General features: G+C 37.6%; 1 protein-coding gene across 3 annotated transcripts in view; it reads right to left on the bottom strand.

Moving 5' to 3' along the window:
* INO80D (INO80 complex subunit D) overlaps nt 1-26621 on the bottom strand; it is a 59457-nt gene that overhangs the window by 20530 nt on the left and 12306 nt on the right. For 2 of the 3 annotated variants that reach the window (XM_018060489.1, XM_018060483.1), the window contains exons 2-5: nt 20075-20167; nt 19723-19969; nt 14513-15255; nt 7552-7660 (exon numbers count right to left, since the gene is read on the bottom strand). In XM_018060489.1, coding sequence (XP_017915978.1) covers nt 7552-7660; nt 14513-15255; nt 19723-19940 — 1070 coding nt within the window. In that variant the 5' untranslated portion in view covers nt 19941-19969; nt 20075-20167. The remainder of the gene's footprint in view (nt 1-7551; nt 7661-14512; nt 15256-19722; nt 19970-20074; nt 20168-26621) is intronic. The other variant, XM_018060495.1, reaches the window with a different exon arrangement.

The following is a 26621-nucleotide window of genomic DNA, read 5'->3' as shown; positions in this document are numbered from 1 at the left end:
CTTCCCTGGTGGCTCAGTGGTAAAGAATCCACCTGCTAATACAGGGGACATGGATGTGATCCCTGGTCCAGGAAGATCCCACCTGCCTCTCAGCAACTAAGCTTGTGCGCCAGAACTATTGAGCCTGTGCTCCAGAGCCCGTGAACTGCAACTACTAAGAAAACGCGCCACGACTACTGCCCCTGTGCACCGAGAACCTACAAGAGTTCTCTACAGTGCAATGAAGAGTACTGCCTGCTCACCACAGCTAGAGAAAAGCCCTGCTGCTGCTGCTGCTGCTGCTGCTGCTGCTAAGTCGCTTCGACTCTGTGCCACCCCATGGACGGCAGCCCACCTGGCTCCCCCGTCCCTGGGATTCTCCAGGCAAGAACACTGGAGTGGGTTGCCATTGCCTTCTCCAATGCATGAAAGTGAAAAGTGAAAGTGAAGTCGCTCAGTCGTGTCCAACTCTTAGCGATCCCATGGACTGCAGCACACCAGGTTCCTCCATCCATGGGATTTTCCAGGCAAGAAAGAGTTCTGGCAGCATCAATTGGCTGTGACTCAGCACAGCCAATAAACAAATAAAATTAAAAAAAAAAAAAAAAAAAACCTCCAGGTAAGAAATAACAAAGACCCCACACCAAGATGGCAGCTGGGCAAGTATTAAAGATGTGTCAGCTTGGCAAGGAAGAAGCCAAAGGGACAATTATCACCCAGCAGTTCCACTGGCAAAGACCAGGAAACAGCAGCAAGAGAAAATCTGGGGTAGGAAATAAATTCCATTTTGCGTGCATACATGCACAGTCAAGTCCGTCTCTTTGCAACCCCACAGACTACAGCCCACCAGGTTCATCTGTCCATGACAAGAATACTGGAGGGCTTCCCAGGTAGAGCTAACTGTAAAGAGCCCTCCTGCCAATGCAGGAGACGTAAGAGACTCAGGTTTGATCCCTGGGTTGGGGAGATCCCTTGGAGGAGGGTGTGGCAACCCACAAGATTCTCCAGTATTCTTGCCTGGAGAATCCCATGGACAGAGCAGCCTGGTGGGCTATATAGTTCGCATAGGATCACAAAGAGTCAGACACGACTGAAGTGACTTAGCACACATGCAATAATAGAGTGTGTTGCCATTTCCTTCTCCAGATCTTTCCGAATCCACGAGTGAACCCCCATGTCCCGTATCTCCTGCATTGGCAGGAGGGTTCTTTACCACTGAGCCACCTGAGAAGCTCAAATTCCATTTTAGACCTACGTAATTTAAAATGCAGTGGAGCCATCGAAGGGAGTGGTAGAAAACCCGTTGGAAATTATAAACTTGAGCACTTTTAGGGAAGAGATACAGATTTCAAAGTCAACAGCTAACAACTGGGAGTCACTAAAAGTAAAACACCACAGAGATAATAGAAAGAACAAGACACGTAAGGGCCATTATCATAAAAGAATTTGGTGACTGGGCATGAAGGATAAGAAAGTCAATAATGACTTTGAATCTGCATAACTAAGAGAATGGAAGTGTCATAATAGAAAGAGGAGAGAAACAGCTAAGTCTTTAAGGGAAAATAAAGGTAGGGTGACTAATCAACTGCCAACACTGTTATTTAAAAAGACTCTATTATTGCACAGAAAATGGACTGAATGAATGGTTCTCAAGTTAACCATGGGAAGCTGCACCTGGATGTAGAGGCATGTTATGTCGTGATAAAAGTTTTCAGAGCTTATTCATAACTTTCAAATTTATCTTGCTGTGGCCCCATAACTGGCAGTTTGCAGACTAGTACAGGTTCACAGACCATCCTTGGTATGGTCCTAAACTAGAAAGTCTTCAAGATGCCTTCCACTCTAAGACAGCTTGAGAGTAATACTTCAAGGGGCTTCCCAGGTGGCTCGGTAAAGAATCCACCTGCCAATGCAGAAGACTTGGATTTGATCCCTGGGTTGGGACGATCCCCTAGAGTAGGAAATGGCAACCCACTCCAGTATTTTTGCCAGGATAATCCCCTGGGCAGAGGAGCCTGGCAGGCTATAGTCCACGGGGTTGCAAAGAGTCCAACAGGATGGAGCATCCAAGTACATTCTTCAAACCTAGTTGCTGAGGAAGATTACCAAACTAGGAAGAGAAAGGCCAGGTCCTACCATTTACCAGCAGCGACAAGAGGTTGTACCTATAGCATTCCTCAGTAAGTGTTGTTTCCTTCCTTCTTTAAATTTTTTCACTGGTGAAATGAGAGACATAGCTGGCTCCTCTATCTCCCATGGTTAAGAGAAATAATATGTGTGAAATCACAATATAAGTACAGGTATTAAGATGCTACTAATAGCCCCACGTACACAGCAGTAAAATTCTGAACCTGATTTCCTAAGACTTTAGGCTTGTCTGTAATCCCAGAGCAACAAGAAATTTTACAAATAAAATTCACGTTAATTTATTAAAACAACAAAAGAGCAAAAACTTTCCACAAAGAAAAAATTCAGGACCAGATGGATTCACTGGTGAATTATACAAAATGTTTGAAGAATTAGAGGGCTTTTCTGGTGGTCCAGTGGTTAAGATTCCATGCTCCCAATACAGGGGCATGGGTTTGATCCCTGGTCGGGGAATTAAGATCCCACATGCTGCAGGGCGCAGCCAAAAAATGAAACAAAACAAAAATAAAAACTACAGTAAGATGTCACCTTCAACCTGTTGGAATACCTACTATCAAAAAGAAATAACAAGGGCTGGTGAAGCTGTAGACAAAAGGGAACCCTTGTACACTGTTGGTGGGAATGTAAACTGGAGCAGACACTTGGGAAACAATCTAAACAGTTCAAAAAATTAAAAATAGAACAGAATTACCACATGACCCAGCAGTCTCACCTCTGGGCACATATAATCAATGGAAATGAAATCACTGTCTCAAAGAGATATCAGCATCACCAGGTTCACTACATCACTACTCACAATAGCCGAGATGCGGAAGTAACCTCAGTGCCTACACACAGATGAATGGATAAAGAAATTGCAGGAGATGTACATAACAGAATATTATTCAGCCACAAAAACAAAAATCCTGTCATTCGTGACAACATGGAGGGACATCAAGGGCATTATGCTAAATGAAATTAAGTCAGAGAAATAAATGCCATATGACCTCTCCTTGTGCATGGAATCGTTAACAAAAGACTTGATTGGTTGATGCCAGAGACAGAGGTATATGGGAGGAAAAACAGATAAGCTATGTTTTAGGGCATTTTGTTTTATTTATTTTTTAGTTTAAATAAACTGAATAATAAAAAAGGATTCTGCTTAGTCTCTCATGGTAGAAAAAAGACCGAAAAAGAAGCTTTTCGAACACTGATACCAACAGTCTCACTCAGGAGCTGCCGGTCCTACACTCCATCTACATTGCCTAGCCCCATCCTTCACATTCAAGCATATACATGTTTTCTCCATCGGCAAATGTAGTAATATTAAGGATAATTTAAAAATAAAGAAGAGATGTAATTTTCCTGAAAAAAAAAAAGTCAAACAGAGATTTCAACATCTCATTCTCAGTAACTGATAGAACAAAATGAAAGGAAATCACTAAAGATGAAAAGAAAGAAAATCAGAGAAAACCTCAACACTATTAACCAAGTTGACCTGACATTTACAGAACACTCTAATCTAAATGTGATCTCTGATCACAGTACAATTAAATGAGAAACCAATTTCTGATAAATCTCCAACTATGTGTAAACTAAATATCACTTCTAAATAATGCATAGATCAAACAAGGTATCGAAAGGGGTATCAGAGTTCCCTGGTGGGCCAGTGGTTAGGACTTCTAGATCTTACTGCCAAGGGCCTACGTTCAACCCCTGGTCAGGGAACTAAGATTCCAAAGGCTGCACAGAGATTAAAAAAAAAGGAGGTGGGGTGGGTATTAGAAAGTATTTTGAATTTAATAAAAATGAAAATATGTCATACCAAAATTTGTAGGATGCAGCTAAAAACAGTGTTGAGAGGAAAATGAATAGCACCAAGCATCTATGCCAGAAATATCTCAGATTTACATGACTTAAGCTATTATCTTAAAAACTTCAAAAAATTAAAGCCAAACAGAAAAAACAATAAAGAACAGAAAGCAACAAAATAGGACTTTCCTGATGGTCCAGTGGTTAAGACTCCACACCCCAGTGCAGGAGGTAGGGGTTCAATCCCTGATCAGGGAAGATGCCACATGGTGGAGCCAAATAGAAAAGAAAGCAATGAAATAAAAAATAAGAAATTAAAAAGGAAGAAAAAGCAATGAAACCAAAAGCTTTGTTTAAAAATATTTAAATCTATTATGAAGCTATTTTAATTAAAACTTTGAGTTATTGGCACTAAGGACAAACAGGCCAATGGAAGTGATTAGAAAATGCACAAATAGACAAACAAATATATGTCAAAGGTTCCAATGCAATGGAAAGCAAGTGCTCAATAGTGTTGCTTAAATAGAAAACTCATATTGGAAAAAAAAAAAATGATCCTTGGTCCTAACTCACATCACATATAATATATACAAAAATAAATTCCAGAAAGACTGCCAATAAAACAATAAATCTTTTAAAAGATATTATGAGAAAATAGCTTCATAATCCTGGCATAAGCAATGATTTTCTCAAGTGAGTCACAAATAAACTAACCAGAAAGGAAAAAAAAAAACACTAGTAAATTGTACTCATTAAAATTAAGAACTTTATTCTGTTGAAGACATTATTAAGAATGTGAAAAGGTAAGTAATTCCTGGCAGTAATTACTGTTCCTTAATAATACATTTAAGATACCAACTTACTTCTGCTACTGAGAGATCTCGGTAAAATTCTGCTGCTACTGCTAAGTCGCTTCAGTTGTGTCCGACTCTGTGCGACCCCACAGACGGCAGCCCACCAGGCTCCCCCATCCCTGGGATTCTCCAGGCAAGAACACTGGAGTGGGCTGCCATTTCCTTCTCCAATGCATGAAAGTGAAAAGTGAAAGTGAAGTTGCTCAGTTGTGTCTGACTCTTAGCGACCCCAGGGACTGCAGCCCACCAGGCTCCTCTGTCCATGGGATTTCCAGGCAAGAGTACTGGAGTGGGGTGCCGTTGCCTTCTCCAATGCATGAAAGTGAAAAGTGAAAGTGAAGTCGCTCAGTCGTGTCTGACTCTTAGCGACCCCATGGACTGCAGCCCACCAGGCTCCTCCGTCCATGGGATTTCCAGGCAAGAGTACTGGAGTGGGGTGCCACTGCCTTCTCCGAGTAAAATCCTGAGAGCTCCGCTTTGGCATATGCATCTACAACTAAACTAAGTAACCAAGGAACCTCTGCCAAAACAAGGCCAAACTTTCTCCCCAAATTTCTTTAAGTACCATTTTAGTTTAGGAAGAAAGTCCATGAAAAGGTTCTTCAGAGGGGAATGCAGTGATCAAACCGCTGTCCATTTTTCTTCCCAAAACACAATGAACGCATTGAGGGATTTTAAATGGCAAAACCTTTTGAGACATCTCACATGGCAACAATTTCGTGAAGATGTAATGGACAGGCTAGGCAGGACCAGCTTCCTAGAGCTCTCCATTTGCTCTTACGGTGGAGTACAACTAGAAGCTGGAAGGAAGCTGTTCCCAGGTCATCTGCAGTACAGGACAAAGCTCCCGAGAGAGCACAGCAGTACATGCAGACGTGCAGCTGCAGGCACAGGAGGGATGATAAACCAACGCAACCCCAGCTTCACCCAAGGGAAAGAATGTGGTGCCCTGTGCCTGAAGCAGAACACTGCCTGAAGCATAAAACGAGTTCACCGAGATTATGCTGAGTGAGTGAACAAACAAATGAGTGCAGAGGAAAAGATTAAAGGGACAGCTGGGCAAGAACGAAAGACAACTGCTTGTAAAAAGGAGAAATACACACTGAAGGGAAAGAAGGGCCAGGAAAGCAGAGTATCATGGTGAGTCAAGGAAGTTGGCAAAACTGGCCAAGAAAGTAAAGTGCTACAGAGATAAAGAAGATGACAATTGGTCACAAGTCTAACACAAATTCTGAGAACTCTGCAATTAAGGAAGAAATGGAATACAAACTGCTCCTGATCAAAGGTAAATACTGCCAATACTAATGTTCAGGTCACCTGAAGAATTAAAATAGGATTCTTGGCTACCATTTGCCAGTCGTTTCTCATGAATCAGGTATTATGGTGAGCATTTACTTATGTTACCTCATTTAGAGCAATTTGTTAAATTAACTCAAAATAGTCTAAGTCAAGCTAAGCTGATATGAATATCAACCTTAGGAAACATGTTTGATATTATCTATAACTTGGAAAGAAAGCTTAAGCTCAGTTGTACTTCCATCTGAAAGCAAGAAATGCTAATGATAGGGAAATGATCTTGAACTGACATATAAAACAGAACCTCAGAGAGAAAAAAAAACATATAGCATTTTCCAATACTAACTCAGAGACAGGAGAGACAGGGACAACTATATGGGATATAAGTCCCAAGAGTGGAAACGGAAGCATTAGGCTATTAAAGGTTAAGGACAACGACAATTAATAAATACAGCTAACTCTCCTCCTCTAACTCCACGTCCAAATAAACTTCTGACTATAATTTGCTTCCCGTATAGTTTTGCTTAGTGAACATTTGTACCACTTAATGATTGTACTTCTGGCTATAAACTGGCATTTTGGCTTATATATTAGTCTCTAGTGAATCAGTTTCTTAAGCCTAATCATCTCTGGGTATACTAACAACTCACATTGTATGCCTATAAATTCAGAAACCAGACCCTAGAATGTATATCCATACAAGGATACTTTGAAATTCTAGGAGCTGGCCTGGGGCAGATAGTCTCCCTTCTATCTTGTTGAACATCTATTCAACAGAACTTAAAAAAAAATTAGCTGAATCTGTAAGTCACCTTTTGGCCTCACAGAAAAGGATCTATCTCAGTCCTCTCACAGTGTACCCAGAGCATAGCCCCATGATGCTGAGGCAGTCCTCTGAAAGAGAACTGAAGGGGCTGGGCATTAACCTACAGCTTTCTGATAAGGCAGGTACCAAGAACCTCTAATGAGACTACTTTGGAAACTACTTTAACACATTAGAAATATTCAGCACATTAGAAATATTAAAGAAAGGATCAATCTTGCATAAGATGGAGGTGAAGTACAAAGAACTATTCCCAGCTACTGTGTGGATAGGGCCAAAGAGAACATGGAGAAATCAGACAGGGGGACTCCAAGTAGGCCAGGGACACTGGCAAGTTCCTTAACCCGTCAAGGCCTTGATTTCCTCTTCTATAAAATGAGGAAATGGGATCAGATAAACTCTCAGGTCCCCTTCAGTTCTAAAATCTATTACAATTGGTTCCTTCAGTCATAACTGAAAAAGGTACTGAAACAAATTTACCAAGGAAACATAAACATCACTCTCCTCAAATAATATAGCACATCTCCTCTCAAGTGGAATCCATTTTTACCTCCATTACAATAAAACTACATCCAGTAACATTTTAAAAATTTGCATATATAGGAAGAACCCATTTACTACAGCGGAAATTGAAGAATAAAAAGGAAAAGGAGGACTCACGTGTGTCTTTCGTATCTGAGGGTCTCTCGAATGGACCAGGCCACCTGGTATGGCGAGGCCTGCTCTGAGTCCTCAAGTTCTTCTCCACTCTCTTCAGACCAGTCCAACCCTAGGACAGGGGAGAGGATGTGGCAAGTTAGAAAAAATTCATGTTTCTTTAAAATTTAGATGAAAAGCTACTTGAAACACATAACCCAATACCTGTGGCAAACACTACCATAGTGTGAATAAATGCCTCCTGATGAGTGTCATCCCTGTTTCTAGCAAAGATATCAATAATGAATGTATAACATGCACTCAAATTTTAACAATGACACTGTAACAAAAAGGCTCAGAGGAACTTCTATAGGATGCCTCACAAAGAGAGAAGAAACAGCAGAGTTCAAGTCAGAAAAAAATAAAGGGTAGAATTTCTTGAGTATCAAAACATATACACTAAAATAATGTCAGAAAAACATAAGAGATATTCAAGGCAACAGGGAAAGAAGCCTAATGTATGTTCAGGCAAGAAAAAGCCAAAAGGTACCACCGGACTCATTCTATACCACAACAAAGAAGAGCCCTCAAATAAATTGTTAAAAGCCAGGCACACTGCATCCCCGCTCTCTCCCAACAACATCTCTGGAGGAAAGAACTCCATCCACAAGGCAGGGACGTGCCCAGTTTTTTGTTCCCCAGGGGAAGAGGGAAGGGCAGGACTGTTTCCAGTCGCTCAGTTGTGCCCAACTCTTTGCGAGCCCATGAAATGCAGCACGCCAGGCTTCCCTGCCCCTCACTGTCAGAGTTTGTTCAAATGCATGTCAACTGAGTCAGTGATGCCATCCAACCATCTCATCCTCTGTCGCCCCATTCTCCTCCTGTCCTCAGGGGCAGGGTAGCAATGTTCTATTTCTAATGTTACTGGGGTTGCTTTTAGTTAAACAAAAGCTGTCACGTTTTGAGTTCCATTTTGAAAACAAGATTAGAAGGAAAAGCAGAGAAATAGACTATGAATAATGCTTATTCATTTTGTTAAACGCATTATTTTTAATGACTGGATAATTATTAGCTTCCAACATAAAGGTTCTGCCTTTTTAAAAGTTTTTTATCTTGAAGAGGTCTTGATAAATACTGATTCTGCATAGCCTAAAATACAACAGTGTGTGGACTACTTAACATATTCAAAACCACTATGAAACTTTAATTAGACACCCTGATGACTAGTATTCAATGTCTTCCTTCCTGAGACCCTCAAAAATCAGAGACAGTCTTTAATACGCACAATTAGTTATAAAGGATCTCACAGATTCCTTCCATAATTCAAATGAGTTTAATGTCTAATATAATTGCTTAGTCATGTCCAACTCTTTTGCAACCCCATGGACTGTAGCCTATCAGGCCCCTCTGTCCATAGAATTCTCCAGGCAAGAACATTGGAATGGGTAGCCATTCCCTTCTCCAGGGGATCTTCGCCACCAGGGACCAAACCTGGGTCTCCTGCATTGCAGGCAGATTCTTTATCGTCTAAGCCACTAGTTCACATGTGCCAAACTAGGAAATTAAGAAAAGGTTCACTGAAATGCAAATTAGAAATGCTTAAAATTAAATAACATTGCCACCGGCATAAAGAAACTCTAAACCTAGTTCCAAGATGACTCTTCAAACTATCAGGTCATCTTAAAAAGTTACTTTCTCTAACTAAAGTAACTATTAATTTGTTAAAGAGTAAGTAAAAAAAAAAAAGTGATCACATCATTAGCTTCAGGATGTTGAATCTTTCAAACACAAAGTGACACTTAAGGCACCTTTAAAAATTAGAACATGAACTGTTATTTTTTAAGTTTCCGTAAAAAGTCAAAATAATGTCTACTAAGTCCCCTATGCTTTTTCTGAAAAAAGCCAAGATCTAAGTCATAAGAACTGAGACTGAAGTGCTTCTCCTGTTGTAAAATTAACTGTCCAGTAAAGCACACCTTTGATCTTGGCTTCATTATCACCAGTTTCAACGTAACTAATTGAGATAACGAACCCAAACAGGACGGGAGGAGCCAAATGCAGTATTTAACTGCATTTTCCTTTAAGTATTCTTTGCTGACATGAATGCAGACTTGGTTGTAACACTACATTACAATTTCTGGTTTCTCCAAAATAATCTGTTTTAAAAACTTGGTGGCAGAGAACACACAACATTGTAAAACAATTATCCTCCAATTTAAAGAAAAAATTAAAATTAAAAAAAAAAAAACTTGAGTTCCTCAAACATTTACATTTTCTAAAAATAAAAAGACAACACTTTTCTATGAGTTTTAGTTCTGTTCAAAATGATTGAAAGTCAGCCCTCAACATAACATAAAATTTCAAAAGCTAAAATATTATCAGTATCTAGAAATAAATAGAAATACAAATAAAAATTTAGCAGACGATGTGGGTAAAAGCTGGAACCAGAGGCAGATGTGCAAAGAAAACTTAGGTCTCTGCCTCAAAACTAATGCCTAATGAGTTCCAAATAGATGACTGAAATAACAAAAGGACTAAAGAAAATGTTGGTGAATACATACATATACATATATATATATATATATATATATATATGTTTTCTTGGAATGAAGACAGCCTAAACAAAGGGAGAGGAAAAAAACACTGATTCAAAAAGAAATCTTAAAAACAGAGAGAGAGAGAGAGAAAGAGAGTTAACATAAAAAATTTTAACCTCCAAATTCCAAAACCTTTATGCTGCTGCTGCTGCTAAGTCGCATCAGTTGTGTCCAACTCTGTGCGACCCCATAGACGGCAGCCCAACAGGCTCCTCTGTCCCTGGGATTCTCCAGGCAAGAGTACTAGAGTGGGCTGCCATTTCCTTCTCCTGCTTTACTGGACAGTTAATTTTACAACAGGAGAAGCACTTCAATCTCAGTTCTTATGACTTAGATCTTGACTTTTCCAGAAAAAGCATAGGTGACTTAGTAGACATTATTTTAGCTTTTACGGAAACTTAAAAAATAACAGTTCATGTTCCAATTTTTAAAGGTGCCTTAAGTGTCACTTTGTGTTTGAAAGAACTCACCTTTCAACATCCTGAAGCTAATGATGTGATTACTTTTTTTAAAACTTATTCTTTAACAAATTAATAGTTATTTTAGTTAGAGAAAGTAACTTTTTAAAATGACCTGATAGTTTGAATAGTCATGAAAGTGAAAAGTGAATGTGAAGTTGTTCAGTCGGGTGCCACACTTGGCGACCCCATGGACTGTAGCCTACCAGGCTCCTCCGTCCATGGGATTCTCCAGGCAAGAGTACTGGAGTGGAAAACCTTTATAATGGGTACTAAAAGCAAATAACAAATGGGAGGGAGGGGAGGCTTTGCAACAAACATGAAATATGTGTAAAAGGCCCTTACCTATCAAGTAAAAAGAGAAATGCTTAATAAAAGTGGATGAAGAAATTGACAAGATAAAATAGGAAATACATATGTCCAAAAAAGGCAGTATGAACCAACAGTCAAAACTACATTATTAATCTAGAATAGCAGTTTTTACTCAAAGTTTGGCCTACAGATCCCCAGAGGTCCCTTAAACCCTTCTGGGGAGACCTCTAGGTCAATACTACCTTCAAAACAATATTAAGATATCATTTGCCTTTTTTACTGTGGTGACGTTTGCACTGTTGGTAAAAACAACAACAAACCATGGTGGGTCAAACTGCTGACGCCTTAGCATGAATCAAGAGGGGCAAAAAACTGTACTAGTTGTCAATATGTTCCACGCAATGACTTACAATGAAATGGAAAAAAGCAAACCAAAGCTCAATTCTGGAGTAAAACTTGAATTTATCACTGATGGTATAACAAATTCTTAAGAGTCAGATTTTTCTGATATGATTAGTGTTAATACTAATGAATGCAACCTAAAATTTTAATATAACAAAATATGTCAACATTTGGGACATGTGTGTAATTCAGTAAGCCAGTATTTACCAAATGACCAACATACAATGTTACAATATCATCCATGGATAAGATATTCATTCAAAGTACAAGGCAAATCAATGGATTTTAATGTAACTGTATGCAAAATTCCTTGATATGGTTTCAGATTTCACATTGAAACTAATCTTTAAAAACTATCACTTGTCAAGTTATGGTGAAGAACCAATTACAAATATCTACAATTGTTTGGAAAAAAAAACTATTAAAATACCTGCCCTCCTTTTCCTACAACAAATGTGTAAAGCCTTCTTTTTATCTACTAACCAAAACCACATTCAATCAGGACACAATGAATGCAGATATCTAGCTGTCTTCTACTACACCAGACATTCAGTTTTGCTGAACAGGGACTTCCCTTATGGTCCAGTGGTTAAGACTCCACGCTTTCATTGCAGGAGCACAGGTTCAAACTGTTGGTCAGGGAACTAAGATCCATCCCATAGGCTACACAGTGGTGGCCAAAAAGATTTGCTAAACAAGGTCAAAAAATGCTGTTCTTCCCATTATATTTGTTTTTGTTTTGGAAAGTTATTTTTCATAAAAAGAACATGTTAACATGCAGTAAGTTTACTGTTATTTTTAAATGAATTAGTAATTTTAAAATTTCTCAGTTTTAACTTCTAATCCAGTAACTAGCAACAGATATAACTCACATATATAAAATCTCGACAGTGACCTCAACAACTTTTGAGAGTGCAAATACAGTGATTCTAAGGCCAAAAATTTGAGAAATACCGGTCTAAAGTATTAAAGCACACCTCGGAAGTTTTTAATATGTACTGCCAAATTTTCTATCAAATTAGTAAAGGCAAAATAATAATAATAATATCTAATATCCAGGTCTATAAAGAGGTAGAGAAACTCATACACTGCTGAAAGAAAAGTAAACTGAAAAAACAATTCTGAAGGCCAATTCGGCAATACATATCAAAAACCTTTTTAAAAAGTGAAAAAGCTTGGAATCAGCAATTCTGCTTCCAGCAATCTATTTAAAGGAAAAATTAAAGATGTGATGGTAATTATTTTACTGCAAGGGCTATACAGCTGCAATACTTTATAATTAAATAAAGTGGAAATGATTTAAATTAGAAAAAGAATTCAGCTGTGACAAATTATGTTGTGTATGAAAAATTACTAACTTAATACATTAGAAAAATTTTTAAATAGGTTATAACACTGTACATGTAGCAGGAATTTAATTTCATATATCTGAAAGAATATGCCAAGGTATTAACAAATAAGTACTAACAAGGCTTGCTTTGTTATATTTGCTTATCTATATATTTTTTCTGTAAGCTTCATTAGTTTCTTTAACAAGCAAAAGTCAAGTTTTGTTGTTTAGTTGCTAAGTCCTGTCTGCCTCTTTACGACCCCATAGCCTGTAGCTCACCAGGCTCCTCTGTCCATGGGATTCTCCGGGTAAGAATACGAGAGTGGTTGCCATTTCCTTCTCCAGGGGACCTTCCCAACCCAGGGATAGAACCTACGTCTCCTGCACTGGCAGGCAGATTCTTTACCAGTGAGTCACCTGGGAGCCCAACAAATGTCATTCATTGCTTAATAACGAGTGAAACAATATAAAGCTATGTAAGAGTTATCACGCCCATCTCCCGAAAAACACACCCTGTCCAATTCCGTCCCATATGGCAGCCAATGTTAACAGCCTAATAGTGTACATTCATTCACACTTTACGCTTGTAACAAAGAGACAAACATTTATTCACATGCTTGATCAACAGATATACTGGTGTCCTTTGTTTATTCATTTTGCTTATTTTTACAAAATGGGACAGTACAATACCATGGTATTTTTCTGCTTGTTACGATATCATGGATACATCCAGGTAAAAGAGAGTTCACTCATTCTTTTTATTTTTTACTTATTTTTTTAAATAGCTGTGTAATACCTTCATAAAATGTATACATATCAGAATTTACTCAAAATTTCCCACAGGTTATAAAGGTGGTTTGCAGATTTTTAGTATTGCAAGTAATGCTGCAATAAACATCCTGGAACACATACCCTTATATTCTGGTATTTTTTTTAATACACAGAGTTCCAAAAGTGAGCTTGCTGACTATACATATACTTTTAATTAGTAGATATTGTTGCATTACTCACCAGCCACGTATGAGATCCCATATTCTCATTAACAACGGATATAATTTTTGCTAATCTGATGGTAATTGATTGTTATTTTAATTTGCGTTTCCCCATCTGTTAGGAGGATTGAGGTTTTCATTTGTTTATTGACCATTTATATTTCTTCTTCTTCTATTCCCATCCTTTTCCCATTTTTCTATTGCTGTCATATTTCATGCAAATAATCTTTCCTAAAGTTAGAATCACAGCTCACAACACAAGAATAAATTCCAAATGTATCAAAGGTTTAAATGAACAAAAATAAAACAATCAAACTATTAACAGAATATGTAGACTATCTGTATAAACTTGCTATCAGAGGATTTTCTTGATTAAGTAGAAAACTCAGAAACAACAAAGCAAAGATAGATATTTGTCTCCACTACAGTTTTCTGTAACTTTTTGCTTTTAAATCATGAACAGGCATTACTTTAAGAATTTTTTTTTTTTTTAGAAAACTGTCAGCACATGCCAACAATACTATCTTTATTCCAAAGTTCTGTGATAAGACATGTCAAGAACTTCATTAGACACACAAGGACTGAGCTCTCAGAAGTATAAACCAAACACAACTGCTTCCATTATTGCTACTACCCTACTAGAAGCTGTAAGTGGAATTCTAAACTCCCAGCTCCTATTTTTCTCTATCCTGTTCACCAATTACTGTTCTCTCCAGTAGCATGTTTATGTTAAGGTGATTTATCTAAATACAGAGTCTTGATTGGACAGTCTGTCCAAGTATTCCTCTACCCCTATTACATATGAGAAGGCTATGAAAATAAAACCTTGTGCAAAAGGGCACATTTCATTATATTACACACTTATATGACACGGTAAAAGAAACGGTAACTCACCTAAATGGGGAAACAGATCAGTGTCCAACTGATGCTTTTGGGTGCACAGTTTCACCAGTCTCTGCAGTCGACTTATACAAGAGAAGTGTGGAGAGAAGGCTGTGGCTTTCATAAGGACCCGGTCAGTCCTGGGCGGGTCCACGGCGGGAGCCCTACTGGATGGCAGGAGGGGCAGAGGCCTCTTGTGAGACAACTGCCTTGCTTGTGCTATAGTGTGTGTGGTGGGGGCCACTCCCTGCATTGGTAGGCTGGTGTTCTGAGGTTGAGGTGACTTGCAGACTACACCCTGCGGTGGCGCTGGAGGTTTTAAAGTGGGTAAAGGTGACAGGTGGGAGTGCTGCTGCGGAGGCTGCTGCTGAGAAGGGGCAGGAGGGGGACTAAAGTGCTCTTGCCGAACTTTTAAAATCTCTGTCTCTCTCTGGCGCTGCCGATTCTGGGCCAACTTGCTCTGCAACTTCTTTCTCACAGTTGCCCCTTTCTTTAGGTCATCATCTTCCTCGTTGAAAGCAAAGGGGTCTTCCAACTCGGTTTCCAGGTAGTGGACAGGGACCCTTGCCCCTGGTGGAGAGAGGGACATTCCATCCAGTCCATTGGGCATCTTCAAGGCCAGCGTGGGCACTGTCAGGCTAAAGGCCATGGTATCCATCTGGTGCCTGACCTTGACCTCATCTATAGGGTCATTCTTTTTCTTCCTCTCTTTTTTCGGGATAAAGCCAAGTACCTGCAAGTGGCTGTTGCAGTACCTATAAAAATACACACATATACAGGAGACTGTTCATAATACATCTTGAGAAAAGTAGAATACAAAGCTACATATCATAAAATGTGAATCCTTGTATGCTCAAAATGCATGACTATAATAACTCTGCATTCGTGGATGTAATTTATACAACTTCCATTACCCTCAAGCAATCCGCAAAGTCTGTGCAGTTTTGCTAAAGCAAATAAATGAATTGCACATGCAAAGAGGCTGCCAGACAGAAGCAAGTCATTCAAATAGTGAGTGGTCCTGGATAAGCACCTAGCTATTGGTTCTCATGTGGCTTTGTTATTCTCTATTTATAGCATACAAAGTAGCCCATCAGGAATCTAAAGGATCACTTAACCCTAATTCCCTTCCAGAGAAAAAAATCACGTGTCCCAATGCCATTCAAGTATCGCAGATTCACAAAGCTCTTATGACATAACACTTGAGAATGTCAAATGTCTACTGTGTGTTCTACACACACACAGAAGAGGAGAAAATAATACAACTAGTTGGTGTGATTACAGTTAAATGAGTTTCTCAATAGCCATGTGTTGAGTACATGAATTATCTCTTCTAACTTCTACCTGCAGTAGGTACCAAAATAATGCCCTTTATACAGATGAGGAAGCTAAATTTTACATAAATTAACTTACCCAAAACCACCTACATAGAAAGTGACAGAGCTAAGACTTAAATTAAAAATCAAAGCTCATTTAGCACAGGTAACAATATTTAATATCCTGTGATAAACTATAGTGGAAAAGAATATAAAACAGAATGCATGTATGTATAACTGAATCACTGTGTTGTACAGCAGAAATTAATATGCAAATCAACTATACTTCAATTTAAAAAATAGAAGAAAAAAAATCAAAGCTCTTTAAGACTCTTATTAAGAATGCATGTTATTTGAATAAAATTACACTGAAAACCGATAGAGGTTTCTAACCAATAGAAAAGTCATTTGTCGTTTAGTTGAAGTCATGCTCAACTCTTTGCAACTCCATAGACTGTAGCCCACCAGGCTTCTGCATCCATGAGATTTTCCAGGCAACGATATTGGAGTGGGTTGCCATTTCCTTCTCTAGGAAATAGAAAAGTAGTATTTCCCAAACTGGTATACCTCATGCAGTTCTAAGGTATGCTGACAAGTATGCCATGCTTAAATAAATTTGGGAAAATGCTGGCTTAAACAGAAAGAGATAATAATTATATCATTTGTTTCTGCTGAACAATCTCTTAAAGCATCTTGTATGATATGTGCATTATACTCCAAGGTTAGAAATGTACCCATGTGGCACTGTTTCCCAAACTTATTTAAAATGGTGCCTATTTTTACTGCAGCATATCTCATAGAACACAGTTTGGGGAAAAAGGCAATAACGTAAATAATGTCAATTTCCAAACTCGCTGGGCTGCAACAGGAAAGTGTTTTAAAAACTGTTAAACACACAGATTCACCAAAAATAAGGACACATGGTTTTGCTGCTTTGTCTCACTCTTTCATTGTAAATACAACTATTTTGAAAAAGCTTTCTGGACTGTAAAGAGACTCTGCACTGCACGTGTATGTGTGTGTAACTAGCAGGTTTGAGCTAGGTCCTACCTACTCTAAATAGAAAAGATTCGTAAAACTACAGCTAATAAAGAAAAGGGTTTCAGGTATAATTGTATTAAGCTTCCCAACAAAGTATTGATGATTTTTGTTGTTTTCTACTCATTTTCAAATTATCAAAAGGATTAGTATTTTTAGAGAGGAGTAATGAAGTGGGGTTTTTAAATTTAGAAATCGAGCTGCTCTGCTCATTGACATGGGCCGTCTAGACTGGTAAATGAGACTACTATTCGTGCATCACCTAACCCAGCGGAGGCCAAGCCACAGGGACAGTCCTCCTTCAACCCCACCCTCAGCCCACTCCAGCCACCGTCACACTGCGACCACATAATTAGAATTACAACAGCTTGCTTAGTTATGAACAGCATTTAAAATAAGTGCATATTTAAAGTAAGTGTGTAAATATGAACTTCCAGTCAAAAAGAATACAGGGAAATGCCTGAAAACGTGTTCCTCTGTGGGGCTGAAAATGTCAAATTAGACTATGTTGATAGTTACACACTCCTATAAAGACATTAGGGAATACTGAACTGTATACTTCAAATGGGAAACTTGATTCATATATGAATTATATCTTGAGCTGTTTTAGGAAAGAATAAATATAGGAAACAAGAAAATTTCTTGGTAAATACATACTACTAAATAAATATATATATATATATATAACTATACCAAATTTAAATTTACAATACTATATAAAATAACCAATTTAATATAACCATTTATCTCTGAAATATCAAGGCTACAGTATTAGGCCTTAGCTTTCCACTGTAAAAGTATATTAGAAAATAGACATTACTTTTTAATTATACCAGTACTTCTAACTGAATTTAACACTATTCTATCCAAAAGATGGAATTTCACAAGTTAGCATTTATAACACACACCAGGTAAGTTATGCACTTATTCTAACTGACTACCGACAAGATATTTTTGTCAATTAAAGTCCTTGGGAATTTGTTTTCTAAAACTATACATAAAATCATTTCAAATCCCTAAGTGTCCAACCCTTAACGATGATAAAAGCTTATTTTCAAAAAAATATTAATATTAATATTAATCTTTTCTACATTGTGTCAGATAGTATAGTTAAAAATATTACACTTATACACAGCTTTAAACATATTATTACATGAATTTAACCTGGGTTTCTTGAGGTTAAGTAAGAATATTACTTCCTACCAACATCTATTTTAATCTGTTTTCAAACAGCCCTACAACAACAAAAACACAAAAATATTAACAGCATTTGTGTTCATATGGTCTTGGACCAATTTTGAAAAAATATATAACTCAGTACTTTTTAAGCCCAGATTCTCCTGACAGAGCAACACAAAAGTCCTTTCCTTTCTTGCTCTTAAAAAAAAAGAAAATTACTTTGAAAATAAAGGTGAAGACATATTAAATTAATTCAGAGAATTAATATTTTGGAGAAATTCAGAGTGATTCTCAGTTTACTTCTTGGTATCTGCTGTTAAGATAATACTTTTCAACTGAATTGAAAAAAAATCCAAGGTTGACAAAAACTGCACCTCTGATAAACTGAATTTACGACAAAATTATAGAAATGTGATTATAATGGATCTTGATGTGAAAAAAATAATAAAAATAATCCCAGTCCATTCATTCTTCAAGTTAAAAAGGGGTAGGAGTAAGAAATTATTTTTAGTCAGCTAAAGCCAACTGGACAGACATGGTTAGCCTAATACACTGGTACCTTTCTCACCTGAGATTAAAATTTTATTCCTTTCCTCACTAAACAGCTGTTTCTAACTTTCAGGTATTGTAATTTGAAACCTGAAGTGCTCATTAGATAGTCTAAGAGAGTATTTCCAAATCACCACATTATGCTGTACTCATTTTGGTGGGATATTTATCAACACAAATTATTTATTTCACCCTAAAAGTTTATAAGCTGCTCACCATGACATACAAAATACATGAATCCTTTTCAACCAATTTACACAGGTGACATTTGTTTATATATAGGAACAAAAAATAAAGGTTGTATATGTATTTTTTAAATATAGAAGTAAAAAGTTCAAATTTTCTACCTAAAGACAAGTATTTGAAACTTTCAGGAAAAGAAGCATGCATCTCTCTGTAATATTCTACAATGATCAACATGGTTTCTGAAGAACTGACAAAAAGAGACATAAAGAAAGAGATTATATGTGAATACAGTATAAATTTTCCTAAGTATATGAAAGATGAATAATCAGCATAAAACTCCTTTAAAAACATCTCATTATTTTCTTTAACTCAAATTCATAATCCCAGTCATAAAGCCTACTTTACTATGAAAATACAGGTTCTAAATTATAGTAAACACAGTTTATAGGGAACTCTTTTTAACCAAAGAAGCCTGAGAGGAAATAAATTTTCTGAATGATTCAAGTAATCATTCTTTTGAATAATGCTTTTTCAATAAGTATATATCATTTGCTACCTTTCAAGTGCAGATTTAAAAATTCCAAAATTATTATCATTAACTATAACAACAAAGTAGTTCCTATCATTTGTCTCATTTAGGCTGACGAAATCCTAAGTAGAAAAATCAGAAAATACTTTCTAAGGCTGTAAACCAAGAATATCAGTACCAAGACTTCAAGCAAAAAAAAAAAAAAAAATTTTACACACTTAAACATACTTCACAAAGAATTCTCCAAAGTTGCTACTCCATTTCCTAAAAATTGCCATCTCTCATCTTTAGAACCATTCTAAGTTTACTTAGATTAACCCCTGAACTCAACATTTAAATTCATCATATCACACATCAAACAAAACAGAACCAACTTCCAAGCTTGCTGATTCAATCAAAGGCTGCTCCCCACTGTCAGCGCTTACCTGCGGTCCTCCGATTTAGGAATGGGGTTGGTGCAGCGCTGGCTGTTATACTTGGCCACATATTCACATTGCTTGAAGGGGGCAGTCTTGTCCTCCAGAACGTGTCTGATACAGAAAGCGTAGCCGTTGAGTCGCCGCTGCTTGCACAGTTTGGGGCTATATGAGCACAAGGGCTTATTGTCAACCTCAGAGAAGTGTATATGTTTCCCTTCATACATCACGTGACTCTATTCCTTGTGAACATCAGCTAAAAGACCACCACAAAAAAAGAAACCCAAATGATAAATCAGAGAGTATAAGGCAGGTTTAAGTTGAGAATTTCACTGAGGGACTTTGGGCCCCACAGCCATACCTGATTTTAAATCTTCTGCACCATAGCAATGTTAAGAGAACCCCAAGGATACCACAGTTTGGAATGCTGCAGAATCAAGATGAAGCAGATTGTCTACAAAAATATCAAAAGGCCTAGTTAACAAATAGAAATAAGCAAAGTTTGCTCACCTGGGAAGTAAAATGCTAGGTTATCACCCTTCCTAACAGGATGGATTCTTCACTGTAATCCAACATCCCAGTATTGAATTCAAATAAGACACAAAATATTAAGTTAACCTACCACTCCAAATTGAACTAAATAATTTTTGCTTTAACTCGTGTAAATACCTCAAAATAGCAGGGTTCTTCCACCAAACTCATGTTATAAGGTGACGGGTCCTTTTTTTTTTTTCTTTACTGATTGTTTTACCTTATGCCGATTTTCAGAACTCAAATGTCTTTAAAATGGCAATGGAATGAGCTCTCCAGACCCAAAACTTCCCCCAGATATTCTACATTTTCTGATGTGTTGGCAAAATATTTAGCAAATTGTAACAAAATATTTCTATGAAATATTAAAAAAGAACAAATTCCTGTTTTTCAAAAGTTATTTTTCCCTCTAATACTCCCCCACACCTGTCCCATCCAGACTATAGCCTTGAGCCCAAAGACCAGTCACTATCACATTTCCACCATTCAGCTGAGTGCTCTGCACCACAGAATGCTCCCAACTACACCAGATAGTATAACTACCATGGCCGATGAGTCTCTGGAAGCTTAATAAGACAGAAGGAAGAAATCACACAGTAGTCACTACCTCTCAATACACAAAAGGTCTAGGAGTAACATGTATGATAACACCATACCGTCTACAATGAAACTGAAACAACTGATCGGTCACATTAGGACACAGGGGGCTGCTGTGGTCCAACCTGCTTGCTCCACACTCCAGAAGTCACCAAGACAGATGATGAACAGCTTAGACATCAGCTACAGAAAACCTCGAGAAGCACTCTCCCCTTTACGAAACTAAATAAAAAACTCCTTACATCAGTGAATGACAAGATACACAAATCCTTGAAGAGTCAGAAGATATGTTTGCTTAAGGCAGAGATCTGCCAAGATAACTACAGTGTTTACCTTGGACAAATCATTTAACCTTGGTTTTCTCATCTGTAAAATAGAGATAATATTAGTAGCTATGTTATGAGGTTGCTTCAGGGATCAAATCACACAAAGCATGCAACACACTAAGTTCCATGCCTTGAACAAATGTGAGTTATTACTCATAAAGTTCTTATTATTACATTTTACCTGCTGATGATAAAGGTAGAAAATTTATATTACCTTTAAGAAGCATTTCACTTACATCAGTAGAAAAAAATCTGAAATATTAACTTGGGTAATAAAAAAAAAATCACACATTATTGAGTAAACCTAATCATGCATCAATGAAAAACAAAAATAAGAACTTTGTCTTTTCACTTTATTAGGAGGCAAGGAAGAAAAGTTGGACTAAAAATTTAAATTCAGCTGCCATGAAGGTCTAGATGTTCAGTACAGGAAATTATTTCAAAGCAAACCCATGCAGTTTCATTTTTACACTCTCTTTGGCCTGCTCATCTTCTTGGCAAACATAAATCTTTCATGAATTAGTTAAGTAAATCTATATGAAATTCAGGAAATAAATAGGCTGGATATAACTAACTGAAAAAAGGAATTTACATATTCAATTTGATTGCCATTATGAAAAAAAGCAGCCTATATATCTAGATGGATGAGAATATTTTATAAATCACATGAAGGGTAACATTCACTTTTTATTCTGACATATCCTAGGTGGCGGCATGTCTATTAAGACTGATGATTCCCCCTTACTTGCCAATGTTCATGCATCCTTTTACACTATTTGAACTGGCTAGAACTGTTGAACCAATGTTTATAACAGCAGCCACTGTTACTCCTAATTTTAAATAAGAATTGCTTCCAGTCAATGGCACTAAAATGCTGACTTCTGTGTTATGTGAAGGAAGTATGAAGTAATTCCTATTTTATTAAGAAAAAAACAAACTCAGAATTGACAGCTAATTTTTACCAAATTTTTTTTCAGTTTCCGGGGGAATGATCATTTTTCTCTTGCACTTTAAAAAATATATACTAAAAATATTTAGTATTTAGTACTTCCTGATACTGTACTCTTCTTACACTCCTGGGATGAAAGCAACCTGGTCATCACGCATTACTCTTCTAATGTAGACTGGGCTATATTTGCTAATATTGAGGATTTTTGTATTTTGAGAATGTCTAGAGTTTTATTCTATGTGTGTGCCTGGGCAGAATTAGGTATTAATATTTTAAAAAACAATTTATAAAATCTATGTTCCTGAACAAGTTAAAAAGCACTGGAGTTGTAACATTCCTTAGAAGGTTGCCTGGGCAGTGTTTTGTGCAGATCAGGTTTTCAAATTTACCTGTATACAATTTAGCAATGTGACCTCTTATACTTAATTTACTAAATATCCTCGACTCATCCTTGTATTCTACGTATGTCCACACACATTTGTGATATTTGTGCTTTCCCCTTTTGTTCATGATTGGGTTCAACAGGAGTTTATCTGCTTAATATTTTTACCAATATACTTTCTCCTGCAAAAAGAAAGAAAAAAAAAAAACCTCTTGGAATTATCAGTGAAGTGAAGTGACGTGAAGTCGCTCAGTCATGTCCAACTCTGAGACCCCATGGAGAGTAGCCTACCAGGCTCTGCCATCCATGGGATTTTCCAGGCAAGAATACTGGAGTGGGCTGCCATTTCCTTCTGCAGGGTATTTTCCCAACCCAGGGATCAAACCTGGGTCTCCTGCATTGCAGACAGACACTTTACCGTCTGAGCGAAGTACCTCCACATATTTTCTAATTCATCAATTTCTGCTTTTGTATTTGTTAATACTTTCTTTCTGCTTTCTTTCCACTCTTTTTTTTAACTTCTTGGGCTTAATTCTTTCACTTTCATTCTTTTCTTGCTTAGTAATTTGTTTACATCCATGAATTTTCCTGAGTAGTGTTTTAATCATATCCCATAGGTAGTACTACATATGGTGATTTGGATTTTATTTTTTAATTTCTCCTTTGACCCCAGAGTTATCTCACATTTTTGGATGGCAGTTTTAGGCTTCCCTTTGTTTTAGTTCTAGTTGAGAGTAAGGACCACTGCGAATTCCCGGGCAGTCCAGTGGTTAGGACTCCATGCTTCCACTGCAAGGGACACAGGTTTGATCCTGAGATTCCACACACACACACACACGCACACAAAAGAAAAAGGAGCATACTGGTGTCTCACTGATTCCCTGGGCCCAGCAAAGGACCAAGCTTCCAGAGCCCTGAAGACAGGGGGTAACACTCCAAACACGGACTTATTTCCCATCCTGCCTTCACTGACCAAGCAACTGCCAAGAACAAAGGTTGCCTCTCCCCCTAGCAAACAAATGAGGTACTTCCTCACAAATGGACAGCTTCTCTGAGGGTTGCACAAGTATATCTGGGGAGAACTCGACCAAGCTGAGGAACACCTGTCCTAGGAGGCTGAAGAGATGCCACAGAAGAATCTGGATGTCGTGAAGGAGGATAACGGTTCAGGCAGAGAGCAGCTGCTGAGATTACTAGGAAGCTGGAGAAACAGGAGAAGAAACACTGGAAGGAAACAGCTAGCTGCAACTGCCCTCCTGTCATCAGAAAACAGCAGCTGTGTGGAAAAGGAGTATAAGGAAAGAGGTACTGGGACCTTGCAGGGAGCTGGGACCTTGCAGGGAGCTGGCTTGAACACACTCTGGTTCCCTGGGCTTGGCTGCCTCCCAGGAGGCTAGGACCCCAGTGAAGAAAAAAGCCCCAGGAGACTCCTCGGGAGAATGGGATGAGAGACCTTTATCTCTTTTTCCAAACCCAAGGAGAAATCTTTTTCCAAGGAGAAGCTGGTTAGCAGCGATCTTGAAGACACAGCTAGCATGGAAGTCTTCCCAAGAGGAAGAAATCTTTCCCCAAAGAGGAACCAGTTTGCGACCCTGAACTGTCAGAAACAAGACTGTCCCCAAGAAAAAGAGGAAATTCTCTTCCATGGAGGAGCCACTCAAGCAGGGGGGCCTTCAGAGTCTGCTGGCAGCAAGAAAAGCAGCTCTAAGAAGTTCCAAAAGCTATCCCAGGAAGATCGGAATGGACACCTCCCTGGTGGGGCATAACCCACGGAGATATTTCTCAAATCATCCCCCGTATTCTAATAAAAACATATTTCACAAGGAAAAAAGAAAAAGAAAGAGCATAACCTGCATATATCTCTGATTTTGGATTTGACTGCATTTTTATTCGGGGACTAATAGGTGCTCCTGGAAAAAAGCATTTGTTGTTTCTAGGGTATCTTGCTAGTTACACCATATATCATGCTATTAACATTCACTGTTATTTAGCTTGCTTTTTCTGTCTACCAAGGGATGAAACAAAATCTCCAACTATAACCTTATTTTCCCTTGTATTTATTTTATAAATTTTAAAACTATATTATTTGATACAGAGATGTCATTATCATTAGACTGTCACTTTTTATCATTAGAAAAGGCAATTGATGTTATTTGTCTTAAATTCAACCTTGTCTGATATCTGGAGTTCATTTTTTGAACCTGAATTTGCTGGTTAAGTCTTTGCCCATCCTTTTACTCTCAGGTTTTCTGAAGCACTATTTAAGATCATAGGTCAACAAACTCTAGCTTATAAGACAAATCCGACCCATTGTCTGCTTTTGTACATAAAGTTTTATTGGAACACTGTCCTGTTCATTCATTTGTATATTGTATATGATTGCTTCCATGTTGTAACAGGAGAAGTGAGCAGCTCTAACAGACTGTACGGCCACAAAGCCTAAATACTGACTAAAATATTACTTGCTTTTCCCTTTTCAAGTGCATCTCTTAACAGGTTTTTTCTCCCCCTCCAATCTGAGTCATTTTCTTTTAATGAGTTCATCCAATTTATAATTTAATATTTACTTACATGACAAATGTTTCATCTTAATTTTACTACCTTATTTTTTGTATTGTTTAGCTTTCAATTCTTTTTATTACATATTTCATTTTATAGCCTGTTTTCTTGGAAGATTTATAGTCTGTGTCCTTTAAATCACATTTCTTTACTCCAAACTAAGAAAGTTAGTGTGGTTAGCATTCCTGTGATTGACCTTGCTATGAATGAGAAAAAATTACATTTTTGTTAACTACCTATCATCCCAACTCAGTATTTCTTCCTTATGTTATTTCTACATTGTTATAGCTTACGACACTTTAATGTTTGTCCTATATTCAAAATTATTTGATGCTAATCACTAATCTTTTAACTGAGTTTTCAAACCATCTCTGGATTCAATAGTTTATAATTTATTTACCTCCATTCTCCATCTTGCCCATCAAGGGCTGACTTACTGAAAATAAGCCATGGTTTTTCTATTTTAAAATAAGTCAATTGATATTACACTTAAACTAAAGCTTGCCTGGACATAAAGTCTTAGGTCACATTTTCCCCGTATTTTAACGTAACAATAAGAGTCTTGATAGGAATTCTCTGGTGATCCAGTGGCCGCTTTCATAGCCAGACCTGGGTCCAACCCCTGGTTGGGGAACTAAGATCTGCAAGCTTCATGATATGGCCAAAATAATTTTTTTTAATTTTTAAATTTATGAAGTCTAGGAGTCATTTTAGAATTTAAACTCATTTTTTATTGTGGGAAACGCTTCCTTAATGTCTTGAAACTGTTTTTCTATTTCATTTATTCTATTGTATTTTTTAGGGGTATCAATTATAGACATGCTAAACTTACTGTCTTCCGTATCTGTCTCTGTCTCTAGGCTTTTGCTTTTTCCATTTTGAATTGCTCCAATTTCTCAAGTTTACCTCCATTATCCTCAGCTATCGGGTATATGTGCTACTTTGAAAGTGACCTTCATTTCTATAATAACTATACATTTCTCTTTTATTTCATACTTTTGTTCCATTAGCTCCACTCTTATATCTTATCATTTATTTCTTGAGCGTTTGTATCTATCTATAAACTTCTGTTTCAGAGGAGCCATGTCTTACCCCAACTCTCCAGACTGCCTCCTACCATAAGGAACTATTTATTCATAATTTTTACTTTCTCAGGTCTTTCTCAAAATGATCATCTTCAATATTTCTCCCTTAAGGCTTGACTCAATGCTGGACTAGTCTCCCCTACTCAAAAGGGCCCACATAGCATAGATTTTGGAGGATGATCATTTAGGCTTTATTTCTCTTCAGCTGACCAGATACACAGCTATATAGCTACATGCTGCCAGTTTCTCCTCTATGCTTAACTTTTTGCAAAAATAGTTCAACTGTACAGCTTGTTTAGAGAAGGGCATGGCAACCCACTCCAATAGTCTTGTCTGAAGAACTCCACGGACAGAGGAGCCTGGTGAGCTACAGTCAATAGGGTCGCGCAGAGTTGGACACGACCGAAGCGACTTAGCACACATATGGTTTGTTACTCAATCCCATCGCTCTCACCACTCAGGGAGCACAATGTACATAC

This window comes from Capra hircus, chromosome 2 (genome assembly GCF_001704415.2).
Source record: "Capra hircus breed San Clemente chromosome 2, ASM170441v1, whole genome shotgun sequence".
NCBI lineage: Eukaryota > Metazoa > Chordata > Mammalia > Artiodactyla > Bovidae > Capra > Capra hircus.
Note: the sequence above shows the minus strand (reverse complement) of the source record. Positions and strands in the feature narration are given on the sequence as shown.